The sequence below is a fragment of the Monomorium pharaonis genome, chromosome 10, assembly GCF_013373865.1.
Source record: "Monomorium pharaonis isolate MP-MQ-018 chromosome 10, ASM1337386v2, whole genome shotgun sequence".
In the NCBI taxonomy this organism is placed as follows: domain Eukaryota; kingdom Metazoa; phylum Arthropoda; class Insecta; order Hymenoptera; family Formicidae; genus Monomorium; species Monomorium pharaonis.
This window is the reverse complement of record NC_050476.1, coordinates 18732421-18748983: the sequence shown is the minus strand read 5'-3', so window position 1 is coordinate 18748983 and position 16563 is coordinate 18732421. Positions and strand designations below refer to the sequence as shown.

At 29.4% G+C, this 16563-nt stretch overlaps 1 protein-coding gene across 2 annotated transcripts; it reads right to left on the bottom strand.

Moving 5' to 3' along the window:
- Positions 1-4806: 4806 nt before the first annotated feature.
- On the bottom strand, positions 4807-16464 carry LOC105836007 (proton-coupled folate transporter). 2 transcript variants are annotated; one of them, XM_036293021.1, is made up of 10 exons: positions 15863-16464; positions 15280-15426; positions 14443-14658; positions 12955-13197; positions 11077-11428; positions 9438-9833; positions 8432-8569; positions 7469-7552; positions 7021-7177; positions 4807-6889 (listed from the first exon to the last, which is right to left on the bottom strand). In XM_036293021.1, the coding sequence occupies exons 3-10, from the start codon at positions 14485-14487 to the stop codon at positions 6766-6768; spliced, it is 1539 nt and encodes a 512-aa protein (XP_036148914.1). In that variant the 5' UTR covers positions 14488-14658; positions 15280-15426; positions 15863-16464; the 3' UTR covers positions 4807-6765. The 2 variants fall into 2 exon arrangements, with proteins under 2 accessions (XP_036148914.1, XP_036148913.1); XM_036293020.1 differs by having other exon boundaries at positions 14443-15426.
- Between the last annotated feature and the right edge of the window lie 99 nt (positions 16465-16563).

Here is a 16563-nt window from a genome sequence, read left to right as displayed (position 1 = left end):
ATAGAAATGTATTTTATTACTTAGTTTATTAATTTATTTTATACTTCTCTACAGTTACGTCTGAAATCTGCTATTATTACCTATTATGCCAGTTTGAAGGACGCTCTCAGATTTTATTTTTGTTTCAAAAATATTAATTATTATAAAATAAGAGAATATTAAACTTGAAGATCGACTGAACTAAATATCCTTTTATTAATAAAAATTATTGACTAAAATTTGAATTCTTTTCAAGTGTATGAAATAATATATTTAATCATTAATCATATATAATTTCTTTTTTATTAATACTAGACACCACAAACGCGCGCTTTGCGCACGCTATTTAACTTGTTCTTTTTTACTTTTTAAAAACAAATTGCAACAATAATTATATAGATAACTATCTATGCAAATGTGACAGCTGTTAAAATTTAATCACAATGACAGTTACTTTCGCAACAAGTAAGCGCAGCGAGAGAATCAATCAGCATCGTGGAAAAGCGGCAACGATACAATGGTAACATTATCTTTTTACAAAGTGGATTCTCTTGTTTTCACTAGCGATAATGAAAGTTATATGTGATATTATAAAAACAGTATTATAAAAATCGCTACATTATCTGATAAAAAATACTTTTCAGTTTATATTTACATTCATATTTTTAAAAGCTTTATTTTTAGTTTTTATTTTAGAAATACTATCCAAAAATAAAGTGCGGAAAGGAGAAAGTGTGTTAATATTAATATTGATTTTCTTCTATTTATGTATTTTGACACATAAAAATATTACACTCATTTGTATAATAGAACCATATTTTAAAATTAATCTTGTTTTAATTCTTCTATCTTCGTAAATATCTTTGTATATAATATTTCATTGTTTACTTACAAAAATGTTAAGTAACTGGATTTAATGTATAACAACACATTTATATAATTATAACAATTTAAAACTTATATAATTTTGCAGCTTAACCTACTTAATTAAACCAATAATATTAATTAAAGATTAATATTAGTACAATTTTGCCTTAAACATTTAACAAATATTACTTATTGCAAGTAAATAATTAGCCATTAGTCAAATTATTGATTTTAATTCCAAATTCTGAATTAAGATAAAAAAGTATTCGATTATTGTCTCAGTGGTTCAATTTGTTGCTCGATTGAAAATTGACAAGCGGATTTGCCAGTCGTAAAGGAATAGTTACAAAATCGATCTTGTGAAATACGCGATTCTGAAATAAAGGGAACTCGCCCGTGCTCGGGATTATCGTTTAGCGCCCTGCAGGCTGCACCGTGGTTGGTTTTGGATAAATCCATGGGTTGGGTGCGTAGAATGGCCTTTGAGGTATCGGATAGATCGTAATAGCTCCGGATGCAATTGGGCGGGGAGTCGGTGTCGTGTGTGCGAGCACAGCGAGGGCTATTAAAGCTGCCGCAACAACGAGAAGGATTTTTCTCAGCGAGATCTGAAAGCGAAGAAGGATCATTTGAAATGTATGTGATGTCACTTTTAATGGGGATTCGAAGCTTACGTAAAGAGCCGATGCTCCAGACGCAACAATCCAATTTATACATCAATGTGCCTTTATATCTTTCTTTTTTTCCTAATTGTCAGTTACCGAGACAGAAATGTTGCCGCTGGCAACTTTCATAATAAGAACAATAATTATTGCTTGCAGATTATTAGGTTTATGATCTCTAACGAGGTAGCAGTGAAGAATACTCTTGGGATTTTTTTTCTATTTTTGCAACTCAAGCGGTTGGCATATTTTGCAACTTTGCCACAATTTAGCCTGAAAATATGATCTAACCAACTAGTTTTACCTGTTTTTCTGCTGGTAGGTAGACGATTAGGACAATTCTTAATATGGCACTTTCGCACTTTGTTTCATTGCATGTGCGAGTGCCCGACAAAAATTTGTTTCCCGCCAGGCATCCCGATGGTGAACTTTTACTCGTACCGACCGTCTAAATTGCTATTCACCGATGCACGATAAAAAGCCTCATGGATAGAACGTTACTTTCTCTGTGACTATTTGAACTATGCAAACTGTCAGTCCGAGGGATAAATAAGCCACGTAATATATTATATTATAAGCCATAGACATAATGCAATATTTATACCGCGTCTTCACTTTCGATTAGATTGCACTGCATTTGTCACGGATTTACAAACCGTCGCCGACAAAAGCGAGATTATTTACTTTAATCGTGACTCGAAAATTAATTTAAATAGATGCGTTTTCGTTGAATGCCTTGCGTACAAGATTTTTAATCGAATTTAATACGTAAATTGAAATAAAGTACACATATAGAATACAAGATTATTTCCTGTTTTTCTGACACTTATAATAATTGGTCGCTTCTCCTTTAAGAATGTCTGTGTCACATTTTAAAGTATTACCGAGAATTTAAAATTATTTCTGTTTGTTTTAGTATTCCATTCAAATTCTACAAAATTTGAATATAATCCTCTTATTAGTTTAAAAGTTATTTAAATTCTTGTTTATTTTTGATTCTTGATGCAAAATCGCGTTTTATATTACTTATTTACAAATTTTATGAGAAAGTAGCGTTATGAATTAAATCAAATTTTGTACGCATACTAATAAAATTCTAATAAATGTTCGTGTAAAAGTTTATCTGTATCCACTTACTCATTTGAAAGTTATTCACTTGAAACTATAGCAAAATAGAATCAGTTTTGCTTCTTAATTCATTATAAGCTAAATTTTTCTTTATTCTTTTTTTGCAGCTGATTTGATAGTCAAAATTCGAATACTTGCGGTAAAAAATTTCGATTCGAGAAGAGAAGAATAAATTTAAAAATCTGCAGCTATTAAATTTCGACAATTTAGCTGTATTGTAGAACCAAAACATCATTAAATGAGGCGCCATTACAAAATAGCCGATAGACAGCTTTCTTTTTTCAATTTCTCGCCGGAAAAGGAGGCGGGCATGTCATTCAAGAAGAAAAAAAAATATGTTCGTCGCGAACTGCGCCACTCATAAATGGCCGCGCCAATCACGATGATAATTACGGCCGTTATTACTGTTATCAAGGAAACTACATTTTCGCGCGAGAATGCGGAATAATTGGACTGAAATAATGGCGGGTGCGCTACGTGGATTCTTCAAATGTGCGGCGTGTGTTATCGTCGATAAGCCTCATGACGGGAATGCGCGATGGGCTGCTCTCGTTCGAATGCGGAGATCGTCCGCGAGGCAATTTACGTGGAGATATCAACCGCGTACAAACGCGGAAGGAGAAAACCGAGCGATCTTATTTAATTTGCAAGCAAGTTCGACGGAGGCCGACGATTGACAATCGCGTTAGCTGCGTGCGTAACGCATCGTCCGACTTTATTTACTGAGTTTATCGTTCTTTCTATTACGATCGCCGCTGTGATTTTCCATCCTGTCTGTAGGTAAAACCCGTAGTTCCGCAATGGAGATGATAGATAAGTTCTCGATACGAATTATTATTTATTAAAGCTATATTTTGCAGTGTAAACAAATTAATTTTAATTTTATCTTTTCCATTTTTAGAAATTAATCTAGCAAAATATAAAAAATAATCAACAACCCTCTAATCATAATTTAAAAAAAACATAATCAAATATATATATGTATTAATGGATAATAATAAACATACAACCAATCTATATATAATCATTAAAATAATTAATATAATAGAATGTAAATAATTCATGCTTAATATATACATAATAATAACCAATAAAATTGTCCCCAATATAATTATAAAGTACTCTAATTTTATCATAACTTATCTTACACAAAAACTTAATTTTCTTATTACAATAAATTAAAAAACATCAATTTAAATCCTACAATAAAAACTATATGATTTAAAATAAAAGGTAAAATAACAGATTTGTGATGGACTCTCTTTGTTTCGGTGTTTGTTACACTTAATTAATTTATATTTGTTAATAATTAATTCCCCGTGTGCAGTATATGCGGACGGATTTACTTAATAAATAATAAAAAAAAAACAAATTATTAACAAACCTAAGTACTCTCCTATATTTGCACGTTAAATATGTGAAGTGAGAACAGTTGTAATACTTTCTTTTTTCAATAGAATATTACAGAATTCGCGTACATTATTAATATATTTTTCGCGTTTATTTCTCGAGAATATGTAGAAAAAAAAAACCCAGAAATAAATTTAGAACGCTAATATTTGTTTGCGGTCCGCCGCACGTATTACCATGATATTGGAGATCCTGGATATTCCTTGATGAAGTGATGCTCGAAACGGACAGTACGCATCTCCAGACGTAGGCAGACTTTTTATACCGGTGGATTTTGAGAGGTGGATATTTGGGTCAGAATATGCACCGTGAGAAGCGATATCGCCCGTATGTCGCGCCCGAGGAGCTTCTTATCCAAGAAACCGAGCGGGTGTTCCGTTTTCATTCATGCCAGCTCGGGGCATTCGATCGGGACCATAGATGCGCGTCATTGCATAGATCGCGGAAGAGGAAGGCAGAGAGCTAAACCGTATTTCTATGCGCAGCGATGCGCGAACGATCGTTGTTGTATAACGTAATCAGCAATGAAAAGACTTCATCTAATTATTAAATTTACGTACGCGAAATATGTAATATAATCACAGTTATCAGTAAATTTGACAGTAAAGATTATATTGAGGCGGTAATCGTCACGATTACAGCTAGATGTAGTCATATTAAGGAGTAGACGTAATACGCATTCGACGAATCAGTAAAGGATACACAAGTAGGTAAAAAATAAGGGATTGGTGTAAAAAAGTGCGACAAGAAACAATTTCCATTACATTGTTATAAAAAGTATAAAATATATATTTAATGTTTCTAATATGACATTTATCAAAATACAAGTGTGCGATGATTTTCGTGAACTTGAAAAGAAAATAATCTTATCGATCTAAGTATATTTGAACAAACCGATACGCTAATTTAATATAGATAACTGATAGTTTCATCAAGTTGATTATTCAAGGCCGAGTTCTCTTTTTTGTTCTTTTTTTTCGCAATAAGCTAAATAAATTATTGTGTTACTAATATTGGCCCATAAAAAATGCTCTTATCAAAGAATCAATGATTGCTTGATAGAATGTGCTTTTTAATACTTTATTCTCCTTGGCACTTACGTATTTGTAGAATTCAGTTCGCGGAGAACATATAATTCTTTGAACCGAAAATTCTAAACGATGACAATTAGCCAACAGTCCTTGACATGTATGTAGCCTGTACTACATTGAATACTAATGAGTATAGTAGTTTTCCTAGATATCATTTTAAACATTGTATAAATGCAAATCACAATCCCGAAAACCAGTCTCACTAGCGTGTTGTTATGTACTTTAATAACCAACCTTGAAATTGGAGACAACTTCATTTTGACGAAAAAGTTTTATAAGAGGTTTTAGGATAAAAGGTGATTTATATATAAAATTTGAAATAAAAAGATTTGCGATGAAACAAACTTTTTAGTAGATTAATGGCGAGAAACATTGTTAAAATTTAAATAGAAATAAATTTTAATTCGGCTATCTCAATGTATAAGATAGTGGCCTAAAAAAATATTTAATATTTAATAATTAAAAATTGCGATAAAAAGTAATTTTCAATATATTATTTGTAAAAAAAATTCTTTTTAATTTATTTTATAACTTTTTTAAACATTAGGAAATATCCTACATATGCAAAATAACACATTGGAAAAAATCTTAATACTATTACACTAACTATTGTTTAAAATGCATGTCCTGATCTATAAACATGATTAGAGATTAATCTTTAATGCTAATTTCTACATATAAGTCATCGTTATGTTAATGAATTTTTCGTACGTGACTTTTAATCGCGATCGATTATGAATCATCTAATTATTAGTAAAATTACGTTACATGCGTATTTAATGGAAAAACACATTGTCGTCATAACTTGCGGCAAATAATCAATTCTTCGTAAAACGTGTTTTTCCAATTTTGATGAATAAATAATTGATAAAAAAAAAAGTATATCTATCGTTTACCCAACAATTATAATAACGCAAATGTTTTTGCAAAACTAGTTTAGAACAATTACGTCTAACATAAAGAAGAATATAAATATAAATGTATCCGCACAAAATAATGCAGTATAAAAATATAATCTAATCTTGAGAGAGTATATAATAAAATCTAATAATATATACATATCTGTGTAACAGTGTATAAATGTTATGTCAATATTGTATTACAAATGGCATTTCTTGCAATTTCTCAATCTAGTTTCTTATTTCAAATTTATTTTATGATTTTGCAATCAATTTTAAGAGGAATACTTTAAATATAATATTTTACATAAAAAAATATATACTAACATCTGAACAATAATGTAGATATTTTATTCCGTGCATATTCATTATAAAGTATCTTTATGATATTATTTCCTGAATCTACTTATAATACAACAAGTACTTAAAATATTCATAAAATCTTCTTACGCGCGAATATCTATATCTATTTTATAAAATTATTTTATCGCAAGATTAACGAAATTATAATTATTATTTTCCCTGAGATATCAACTATAATCAATTCTTAAAAGTATGTCGATAAGTTTGAACTCATTCTGTAAGTAGAATTTCATGAATACTAAGTTGTAAATGTATTATGTACTTATAGACATTTTTTGTGATAAAATGAAAGTCAGTTGAGATATGACCTTTGGGGTATTACGTATATAAGGCAGTGATAATCTTATCACATGTTTTTGTGTAAGATTAAGTTGTTACGTTACTCGACGAGCTAGCTTCAGTATTTGGAAGAGATGGAGCCACAGCCTCATCATCAATGTAATCCTCTTGCTCAGTCGCATGCTTAGACCACGATGTAAAGTTGATTAATCTGAAAAAAACAATGATTCATCAAAAATTATTCGTATGCGAAAAGCAACGCGGTTGCTATAATATATTTACAACCGAGTAAAAGAGTAGCATACAAAAAAATGTTATCTAAGAGTATTAGAGCTCACTTACTGAATTAGTAGAAGCACGGCAATCTGCGTAGCGAATGTCAACCAATAAAAAGAATTCGGTGCTGTCTTGATCGTGGCATTGTAAAGTTGGGAATACAAAGTGCCGCTAAGTAATGGAACCGCGTTATCGCACACGGAAAGCATCGCAAATACCTTTCCTGGAGAGTAAAAAATTATACTATTATCTAACTCCTTTTTATTATGAAAGAAAATTATTTTGTACAGTTAAAAATTAAGACCGATATTAAAATATGTAAAATATATAAAAATATAAAATTTATTTCTGTTTGAAAGTTTATCTCTTATTCATAAAAATTCAGAGACAGATGTTCAGTTTAAAGCATGTACTTTCTACGTTTATAGCATCATAAGTTGAAACTATATTTGCGTACTGATCTCTTTAAACCGGTTTCAATCTACGTGTAGGTGCAACAATTATTATCACCCACCTCGCTCCTCCACAGGCACAAGTTTCGAGGTCATAGATCTGAGTATCGGAGCTACTACGGGACCTAAAGCAGCAACAGCAGCACCTGCAAGATAATTATTGTTGTAAAATAATTTTTAATTATTTTATTAACGTAATACATTATATATAATATATTAGGGTATATATAGTGTCTCTGGGTAATTGTTTTAAATAATGGCTAAATTGTAGAAAAACATTTTAAGTAAAACTTACTTTGTTTCGAAGGAAACATGATTTTTTTAAGTGGAGATTTCTGAGATTTTATCATGATTCTTGTTTTTTTAAATAGAATTATATTATTTTTTTACATGTGAATAAATAATTCCTCTATTTATCGTGTGTAAAATAATTATGGAAAAATCATTAATTAACGAAATATTTTATACTTTATTCTAGTATAGTTTGACATAAGAATAAAATATTTTATAAATTACTTATTTTTTGATTATTTTTTATGCATAAAATAATAAAAAGAACCAATTATTTTAAAATAAATACCTGATTTCTTTAACAAAAAATTATGCAATTTGTAATATGCAATGACGTTTCTTTTTTTTTAAGTAAATATGCGTTTTCTTTACATTAATTGATTTATTTTATTATTTTGTGTATAAAAATATTAAGATTTCTAGTTGCAAAAAAATAAATTTATAAGATATTAATTCTTTGTTAATTCTTTACTACTTTGTATGTAGAATAGAAGAATTAGAGCAATTATTATGTAAAAAAATTATATAATTTATCTAGAAACAAATATTTATTTATAATATTTTTTTCAAAACAGAGCAAATATTACTTTTATTTTTTTTACAGTTTAGCAATTTTTTCAAACGGCACTTATCTAAGGATTATTTTTTATATGGAAACAATATTTTAATTAAAAAGTTTGAATGCACCGACACCAAGTAATATTTGGATACAATTTAAGAAAGATAAGGCTTACCGACGTAAAATAATTCCGGCCGGTTTGCTAAAATAAATACTATTCTTCCAGCTGCGTGCGCTATTGCTCCAACCGCTACGATGAAAGTGTCCTTCATTCCTATTAATTTACTCATGATAGGCACTCCAATTAGCATTGCTGTTGGAATATAATTCTTTTAGATATTTCGTATGTCTATTTCTTATGTCTATTCTAATAATATTTAAAAATTTTCCGTTGATTGTAAAAAGTTATATTTAGCTCTGAATTTATTTGAAATGTTTATATATGGAAAAAGGCAGTTTTAAAGTATCTTAAATTTAGTTGGATACATGTTTTTAATTATTTTTTAAATTAATTTTTAAACAAATAATTGGCGCGCAGCTTACACGAGCTAAAAATTATATAATTCAAGCAAAATTATTATTAGGCATCGATCCGCTTTGACCGATATATCGCCTTTTCTCTTTTTTATGGTTACATTTTTTAATATTTTCATCAGTCGATCAATCAGTATTTCAATTAATTTTATTGGACCATGAAAATAATTATAAGGCATTGAAACATAATAAATACTCTTATATAAAAAGTTTTGAAATTCTAACGATCAATCTGAATGTCTTACATAATTATTAATGGATGAATATAATCATTTTTAGATTTGTATCTGGCTAAATTTATAGATACTTTAGCAGAATTGCTTTTTAAGTATAATTTTCAAAATATTGATAAGATTTAGATATTTAAAAATAACACTTAAAAACAAATAGCTCGTAATTTATCTTATGTATTCTCTTACACAAAGAATAAAGCCTTTTGCATGATTGGTTTCAATTTCGCATAATTGGATCATATTTCAGTTTCTTTATTATTAATTAAGGTTTTAAATTAACGGGCAGTGAAAGTTGTCGCGATTTCGATAAGAAATTTCTCCTTTCACCCGTGCTGTTTCCGAACGTGTTGCGTATCGTCAAGATTAGTGAAATATCAATTCGACTAATTTGAATCAGGTTTACGTCAAACTGACCTAGTACGAAGAGAGTTGATTGGAACGTTTTAAAGTTGCTAAAGTCCGTCACGTTCCAATTAAAAATTAGCGAGGTATACATCTGGCTCTTGGGTTTCTCGTCTCTCTGGAATGTGTAAAGGCACATCGCGAGTAGAAGTAACCACAGGTGCAATTTGCCGTGATTGCGCCTCGACTTCACCAACGTCCGCATTGTCGTGACGACATGTCTTCTGTCGAAGAAGTCCAGCAGCCAGTTGGCGCCCGAAAGCGGCTGCTGCCGCGGTGACGTTTGCCATTTGAGCCACACGAGCGAATACACAATCGCCAGCAAGAGCAAAGTCGCGTTTACAGCAAACATAATCGCATAGGACATGTTGACCAGATGAGCAAACACGTAGGAACCAAGTGCAACTCCTGTGAACAAAAAGAAATGTAATTGATTATTTGAACGTTACGCTATCGGATTGCAAAGACTTTATTCTTTATGTAATCGCAAAATAGAAGAATTGTATATTTGTAAAATGAAAGTGGTGAAACAACGATATCATCCTCAATTAATTTAATTTCAACCCCTAAAAATTGTTTATAGAAAAAAGAAATTTTATTATAAATGTGCAGCAAATATATAAATAATAGTTATATATATAATTCTTTAAAGGACAACACAAAAATTAATATGTTCTTTATTTACTGAGATGTTTTGATAATAATAATAATTCAAGAGAAAGATCGCCAATACTAATATATACTTCCTAAAGCGTATCTCTTTGTTTCTTGAAAATTAAACTATATTAATATTGATAAAAACATGAACTGTTTAAATAATTATAAAGAAATAATAATCTATAGTTTACATTTATAACTTTTTTTAAATACAAAATCCATTAAAAAAGAATTCTTCAAAAGCAAGAATAAATTTTGTATTTTCTTTTGCAAGTTGCATAGTTTAAAAAATAATAAGTGCATAATTAATAATATTAGATAATTTTATAATGTATATTTGTAGTTTTTCCTAAAACTATTTATATTTTTCTTATTTCGTATTTTTCTCATGGTGCGGCATGAAACAATCGTAAAGCGCAAACCGATACTTTTCTTCGTTGTTGATAATAAATGTGATTTGTTATTTTTACAATATAATTTCACATTTCAAATAAATTATCTATTTCTTAAAAAATTGTTTATTTTTAATTTTTAGTGTTAAAATTATTCTTATTTATAAAATATGCAACTCTAGTTTTTCCATTTTATAAAACTTTATTGTTTAATACGTAGAAATATATTTTATTACTTAGTTTATTTATTTTATAATTTATTTTATAATTTATTTTATAATTTATTTTATAATTAACTTTTCCACTATAATTTAAATTCCGCCGTTAATATCTATTATATGCTAATTTTGAAATCAAATTATTCAAACGTTCATTTTTTACTATGTTGCGGAAAAGTTAATTATTATAAAATATAAAACAACACTATGAAAACTGCTGCTCCTGACAGAAAACACTTTCTAGTTCATGTTTAGGTCTTTAAAATCTTATTTCTAGCATTTGTTTAAGTAGAAATATTGTCTAAAATATAAATGTCAGTATTATTGACTTGTCTTTATACCCTTAGAAAATTCATGCTTTTCTAAAAGCAAATTTGTTCTTACCCGAGGGTATGGTACTGAGGTAAACGACATCCAAGATTGTGATTCTCATAGTTCTCTGTTGCACAGAGCTTACATCGGATATGTATGCGAAACAACTGCCGAAGATTGCGACCTCGCCGCCCAGTATGCTCATCGGCAGGGTCGCCGTGTACACTACCATGTTCAGATTCCAAGTGTCCATCAAAGAATTGATCACGATCATAAATGAGTAAACCAATTTGCCGATCAGGCCGAGAACGAGCGGCAATTTACGTCCTCGCCGATCGCTCCAGTTGCCGTAGAACATCGCTAAGATAATAGGTATTACGTGCCCGGCAATGTCGTTCCATTGATGAAATTCCGAGACGGTCATCTGCAAGAGAATTTTTTTTTAATGAAACATAATTGAAAAGTGGAGGAAGTCAATTACGGCACCAAAAACTTCTATCTTGAATTAAGACGAAAAGTTGACCGAAATGCTTTAGCAATAAAGGTGCTTATTAGTTCTTAAACATTTTATTTGATCTTGTGCTTCCAATGATTAAATTTTTATAAGATAAAATAGATATGAGAAAGTTTGAATGTATATATATATATATATATATATATATATGCTCTTATATGCGTTACATAGCACACAGTTACGTGAATATCTTGTGCTAATATTTGATTTGACATATACGTTTGCTTTGATAACATTATAGGACTGTATTTTTGCTAATTATACACGCTTGATCAATAAGCACTTCTTGCACTATAGTAGCAAATGAGATAATCATACGTACTGTAAAGTGCTATTGTCTAGCTGGACTCTATTTGCGCTCGATAAATAAGCATCTGCTATTTAAGGACGTATTACACTAATTTTCAAAATAATGAAAAAATTACAATGGTAAGATAGATTGATAATAATTGGTAATAATAATCAGGTATAGATAGTTACTAAGCATTGGGGAAATAATGTCAATTTAATGTCTGGTTAACATAATCAAATATTTAATAATTATATTTAATAATTATTTGGTATCAGTTTAGTGATTAATAGATTACTGTTAATATAATTATTAATTATTACTAAATATTTGGTTATATTAACATTAAGTTAAAATTATTTTATCAAAGTTTAATTAATTTTAATTACTAAACTTTTTTTCAACAGATTGCTCTATTTGAAAGTAATATAAAAAAATTTGGTGGTGATTCTTCACCTGGACGAAAAATTATTTCAATAAAAAGAAATATATTCTAATAAAAATGTATTAAGAAATACATGGAATGTTTTACATGGAAAATTTTACATAAAAAATTACTATCTAATTTCTTTTTTATAGTCCATGTCTACAATAATAGACATGGACCATAAGAAGAAATTTCAGAAAATTATACCATAAGTAGTGTAAAATTGTAAATATGCTATGATAATTAATGAAAAACGTAATAAAAAGTTTTATAATTTTTTTATTGCTTCCCGCCTATTATTTACCATACTAATTTTTACTATAAAATTGTTATAAAATGTGTATTTACAGAATAACTTAAGTCGCAATAAAATTTTGTAGAAATTATCTTGAATGCATAAAATACTTTACAGAAATTGAGGTTTTGTTATTTTATCAATTTTAGTAATGTGAGAATGAAAAAACAAATAAAATTAACTATAAAAATGTATTTTTACATTTTTTAAACAAAGCAGAACGTTATAAACACAACTTTTATTTAAAATGTAAATATAAACATATTTGTAAAAATGAATGTAATACATCTATAATAAATGTAATACGTTTTCACAAATTATTAAACTAAATTTTATTACATTATTCATAATACGCATATTTTTCCCTATTTTTCTATTTTATATATCTCTCCTTTTTTTGTTTTATATATGATACGTATTTTTACCTGTACTTTAGTCTTTATGTCTTTATTATCATTGTCGTTCAGATGTATACACGTTTCTTCAGAATATCCGTGGTCTACTCGACACGCTTTATATCTAAAAAAGTCTTGCTCGACAACTGACGTGAACATAAACGCCATCAGGAAGAGCCACATAGTCGGCTCTACTGATACATGTTTTAACCATCCGAAGTATTTTCTCAACACTTTATTTCTTCCAGGAGAAAAGTTCATCCGTGGTGTCGCCTAAAAATTGCAAAATAAATTTTACAATATAATCTTTGAATATCTGCTTATTAGCAATATATGTTAAAATTACAAAATTTTAATATATAAATGGCAAAATGTTATTTTCGCAAAATTCGAGCCAATAAATTGGAAAAAGTTACTCTTAAAATACTAAAATAAGATAAATAGATAAAAATAAGAGAGTTATATGTATATAAGTCATTATCCTACTCAGCTACAAAATTGTATTTATAATTACAATTGAATAGTTAAGTTAGTTAATGTGTCTCTATTTTATATAAATGTTTCTCTTTTATCATACAAATGCAAATACGTTTATTAACGTATACAAAACTATAATATCCCTATAAGCGCATAATATTATTTAATATTTTAAGTATATTCTTAAAATATTAAATGTACACTTAATATTCTAAGAATATACTTAAAATATTACTTAATATTAAATAATATCATGCGCTTATAAAGATAAAGTATATCAGTATTACGTTATGCAATTTATAGTATATCAGTTTAGTAATTGATATATAAAGTATAACAGTTTAGTAATTGATATATAAAGTATATCAGTTTCTCATATAGTCACTGTGTTTATTTCATTATTGCTTGTGTTATAATAAATAAGCAATTTTTATCCTTCGACTTATCTCTAATGTTATATTTAAGAAGAAAATATCAAGTTATGATTTTAATAATTTTAGTTTTGTAATGAAAGAATTAGATATATATTTAAGGATGAAATTATTGTTTGATTAAATCTTAAATAATACACAACTTTTTAAATGCATTTTGGATCGATAAATTCCTTTACAATTATTTTTTAATCTTTTAAAGTTAACTATAAAGAAAATTATAAATTATAAAAAATAAAGCAATACAATTTTGCACCATAATACAAAGTTTTGTTGAAAACATTGTAAAAGTTTAAACCATCTAGTTTGTCACGTAATTAACTGTATAACATCGTACATTACGAGAGAAAATGTTACATGTATAACTAATTTAAATTTCTATTTCAAGAAATGTGTAAATAATTAATTATTAAATATTTTATATCTGAAATTTTTATATAAAATAAGATGCGTTAATCAAAATATAAACAATTAAATATTTTTGCTAGGTTGAGACAAAGCGTAAATAGTTTTTTTACTTTGTCATAAAAATGTTTTTAAAAGAAATTTAGATTCAGAATTTGTATCAAATAATATTTTTATAATTTAAATCGTAGCGCTACGTACTCACCTCATTGGTTTTGATACCGCTAGTAGTCGCTTCCGGTTTCTCCATTTTTTTTAATTGAAAGAACTTCGATGTAACCTTCTTCGATTCTTGTTGTCAACTGTCTCATATGTTCAGCATATTTATATGATAGCCAGGTCTCTGCATACCTTGCGAATTACAACGGTATAACGTGCACGAAATTCGCTGAGCTAGTAACAAGCTGATAGGATACTTTATCTGCGTGTACCAACATTAAATTGACTTTAAGCCGTTTTATCAGGGAAATTCAGAGATCAAGGAGTATTATTTGAAAATTTTATATCTTCGTAATCATTTGTATTCTTTGTGATTATTAATTACGTAATAATTTGCGTAAAATTGTGCCATTAATGGATATACATTTTACATATTAATTAATCGTTGTACATTTTGTTGATAGAGAATTGTCAATGAAATTAAATATTAATATACGCTTTGGTATTTTGTTATTATTCGCATTTTAAAGTATATAATAATACGATAACAAGAATAAAAATATAATTGGCTGAAATACAGTATCACAAATTCGTTGGAAATCTAAGCGCTACTACATGTTTCGCGCTTCCGGTGTCTATTATGTACATGTGATAAACGGAGAATACGTGATAAACTAAGAAATGATGAACTAAGCCCTTTTTTCTTCATTGCCATTTTAAAGCTGTTATTGTTTTTATGGGCTTTTGTAACATTATTTTCTTTTATTTAGATACTCGAATGGATTGGCATGTTGATTCGTGCGTCAAACAAGAGTTATTTAATCATATCAAGTAGATAGAAGTAATAAGTAAGAACGCGACAAGATGTTGCGGTAACACTTACGATAATTAGATGTTGCAACTCGGATGTTAAAAAATGGAGATCTAGCTTTACGGGATCACTATTGAGAGATATCGCAAAGAGTAAATATGACTGCTGTTATTTATCTGATAATATAATTTTTAATTATTTATCGCTCCTCTTTATGGCCTGAAAATTGTAAATTGATTAAATCACGCTGCTGCAAATCCGCAGATACTGCGTTTTTAATTTCATTGTCATATCAATTTAATAACAGTGTAGATATAAAAATGAAGAACGGGATAATTGTTTTGTATTTTTTGTAAATTTTTATTAATTATTTCTGCCATAGAAATTAGAAGAATTAACGAAGTCGACAAAATAATGTCGGTAACAAGCTTGAATAAGTTTGATTTATTGTTTCTTGTGTCGTTGAGTTTTTAGTGTAATGTATGTAAAAAAAAATAGTCATTTCAACGAGATTTAATTGCGGCTTTTACAGTCAGTGAAACAGTAACAAAGAAAATGTTGATTAACGTTTAATTGAAGGCAATTATAACTTGCATATGTTTAACATAACTTAATATATAACATTATGTAACAATGATGAAATTTACGAGCTTACATTCTTTTATTTGCATAGAGTAAGTTTTTTTAATTAACGGGAACATCAGCATCATCGAAATTCCGTTTCAGGTACAAAAAAGTTTGCGCGTTTGCGTGTCCGATCGAAAAATTCCGCTCGAAAAATTCTGACTGAGGTTCGGTTTCTTTCGGCACTATTATTATTCTTTTTTCACTGATATCGCTGGCCCCCCCGTCAAAATCATTGATTGATAAGTCAGAAAAATACGAGAGTAGCGCGATAACTGTCGCGCAGTCAGCGTTCCGGCCGCGCACGTGGTTCGCACGGTACTGCTCCAACCCAGTCATATGTGACACTACGTCTCAGCACGTGGGCAACCGTACACGCAACCGTTATGAAATTAACTATATAGCGTGCCCGCCGCTCGCTCCGGTTCGCATTCTTGCTGGCACGAAGTCGTGTACCGTCTTATCGACGATTTTACGTAATCGGCCCCTCCGGTCCGTACGAACAACGGCGACGTATGCGCACGTCATTCATCGTGCCGACGAGCACGTTCGTGAGCGTACCGTGCGGCACGCTCCGGATGGGTTCGCCGCAATACCCTATCGTCGACTGCGACAGACTTCGTCAGGTCGGCCATCCTCACGGTGGAAACGAGTCCGGCGACATCTTGTGGAAGGGAGAACGCAGGGAAATTGATTTTGAAAATTTTTTTCTCGCGATCGTAGGCGGTTCCG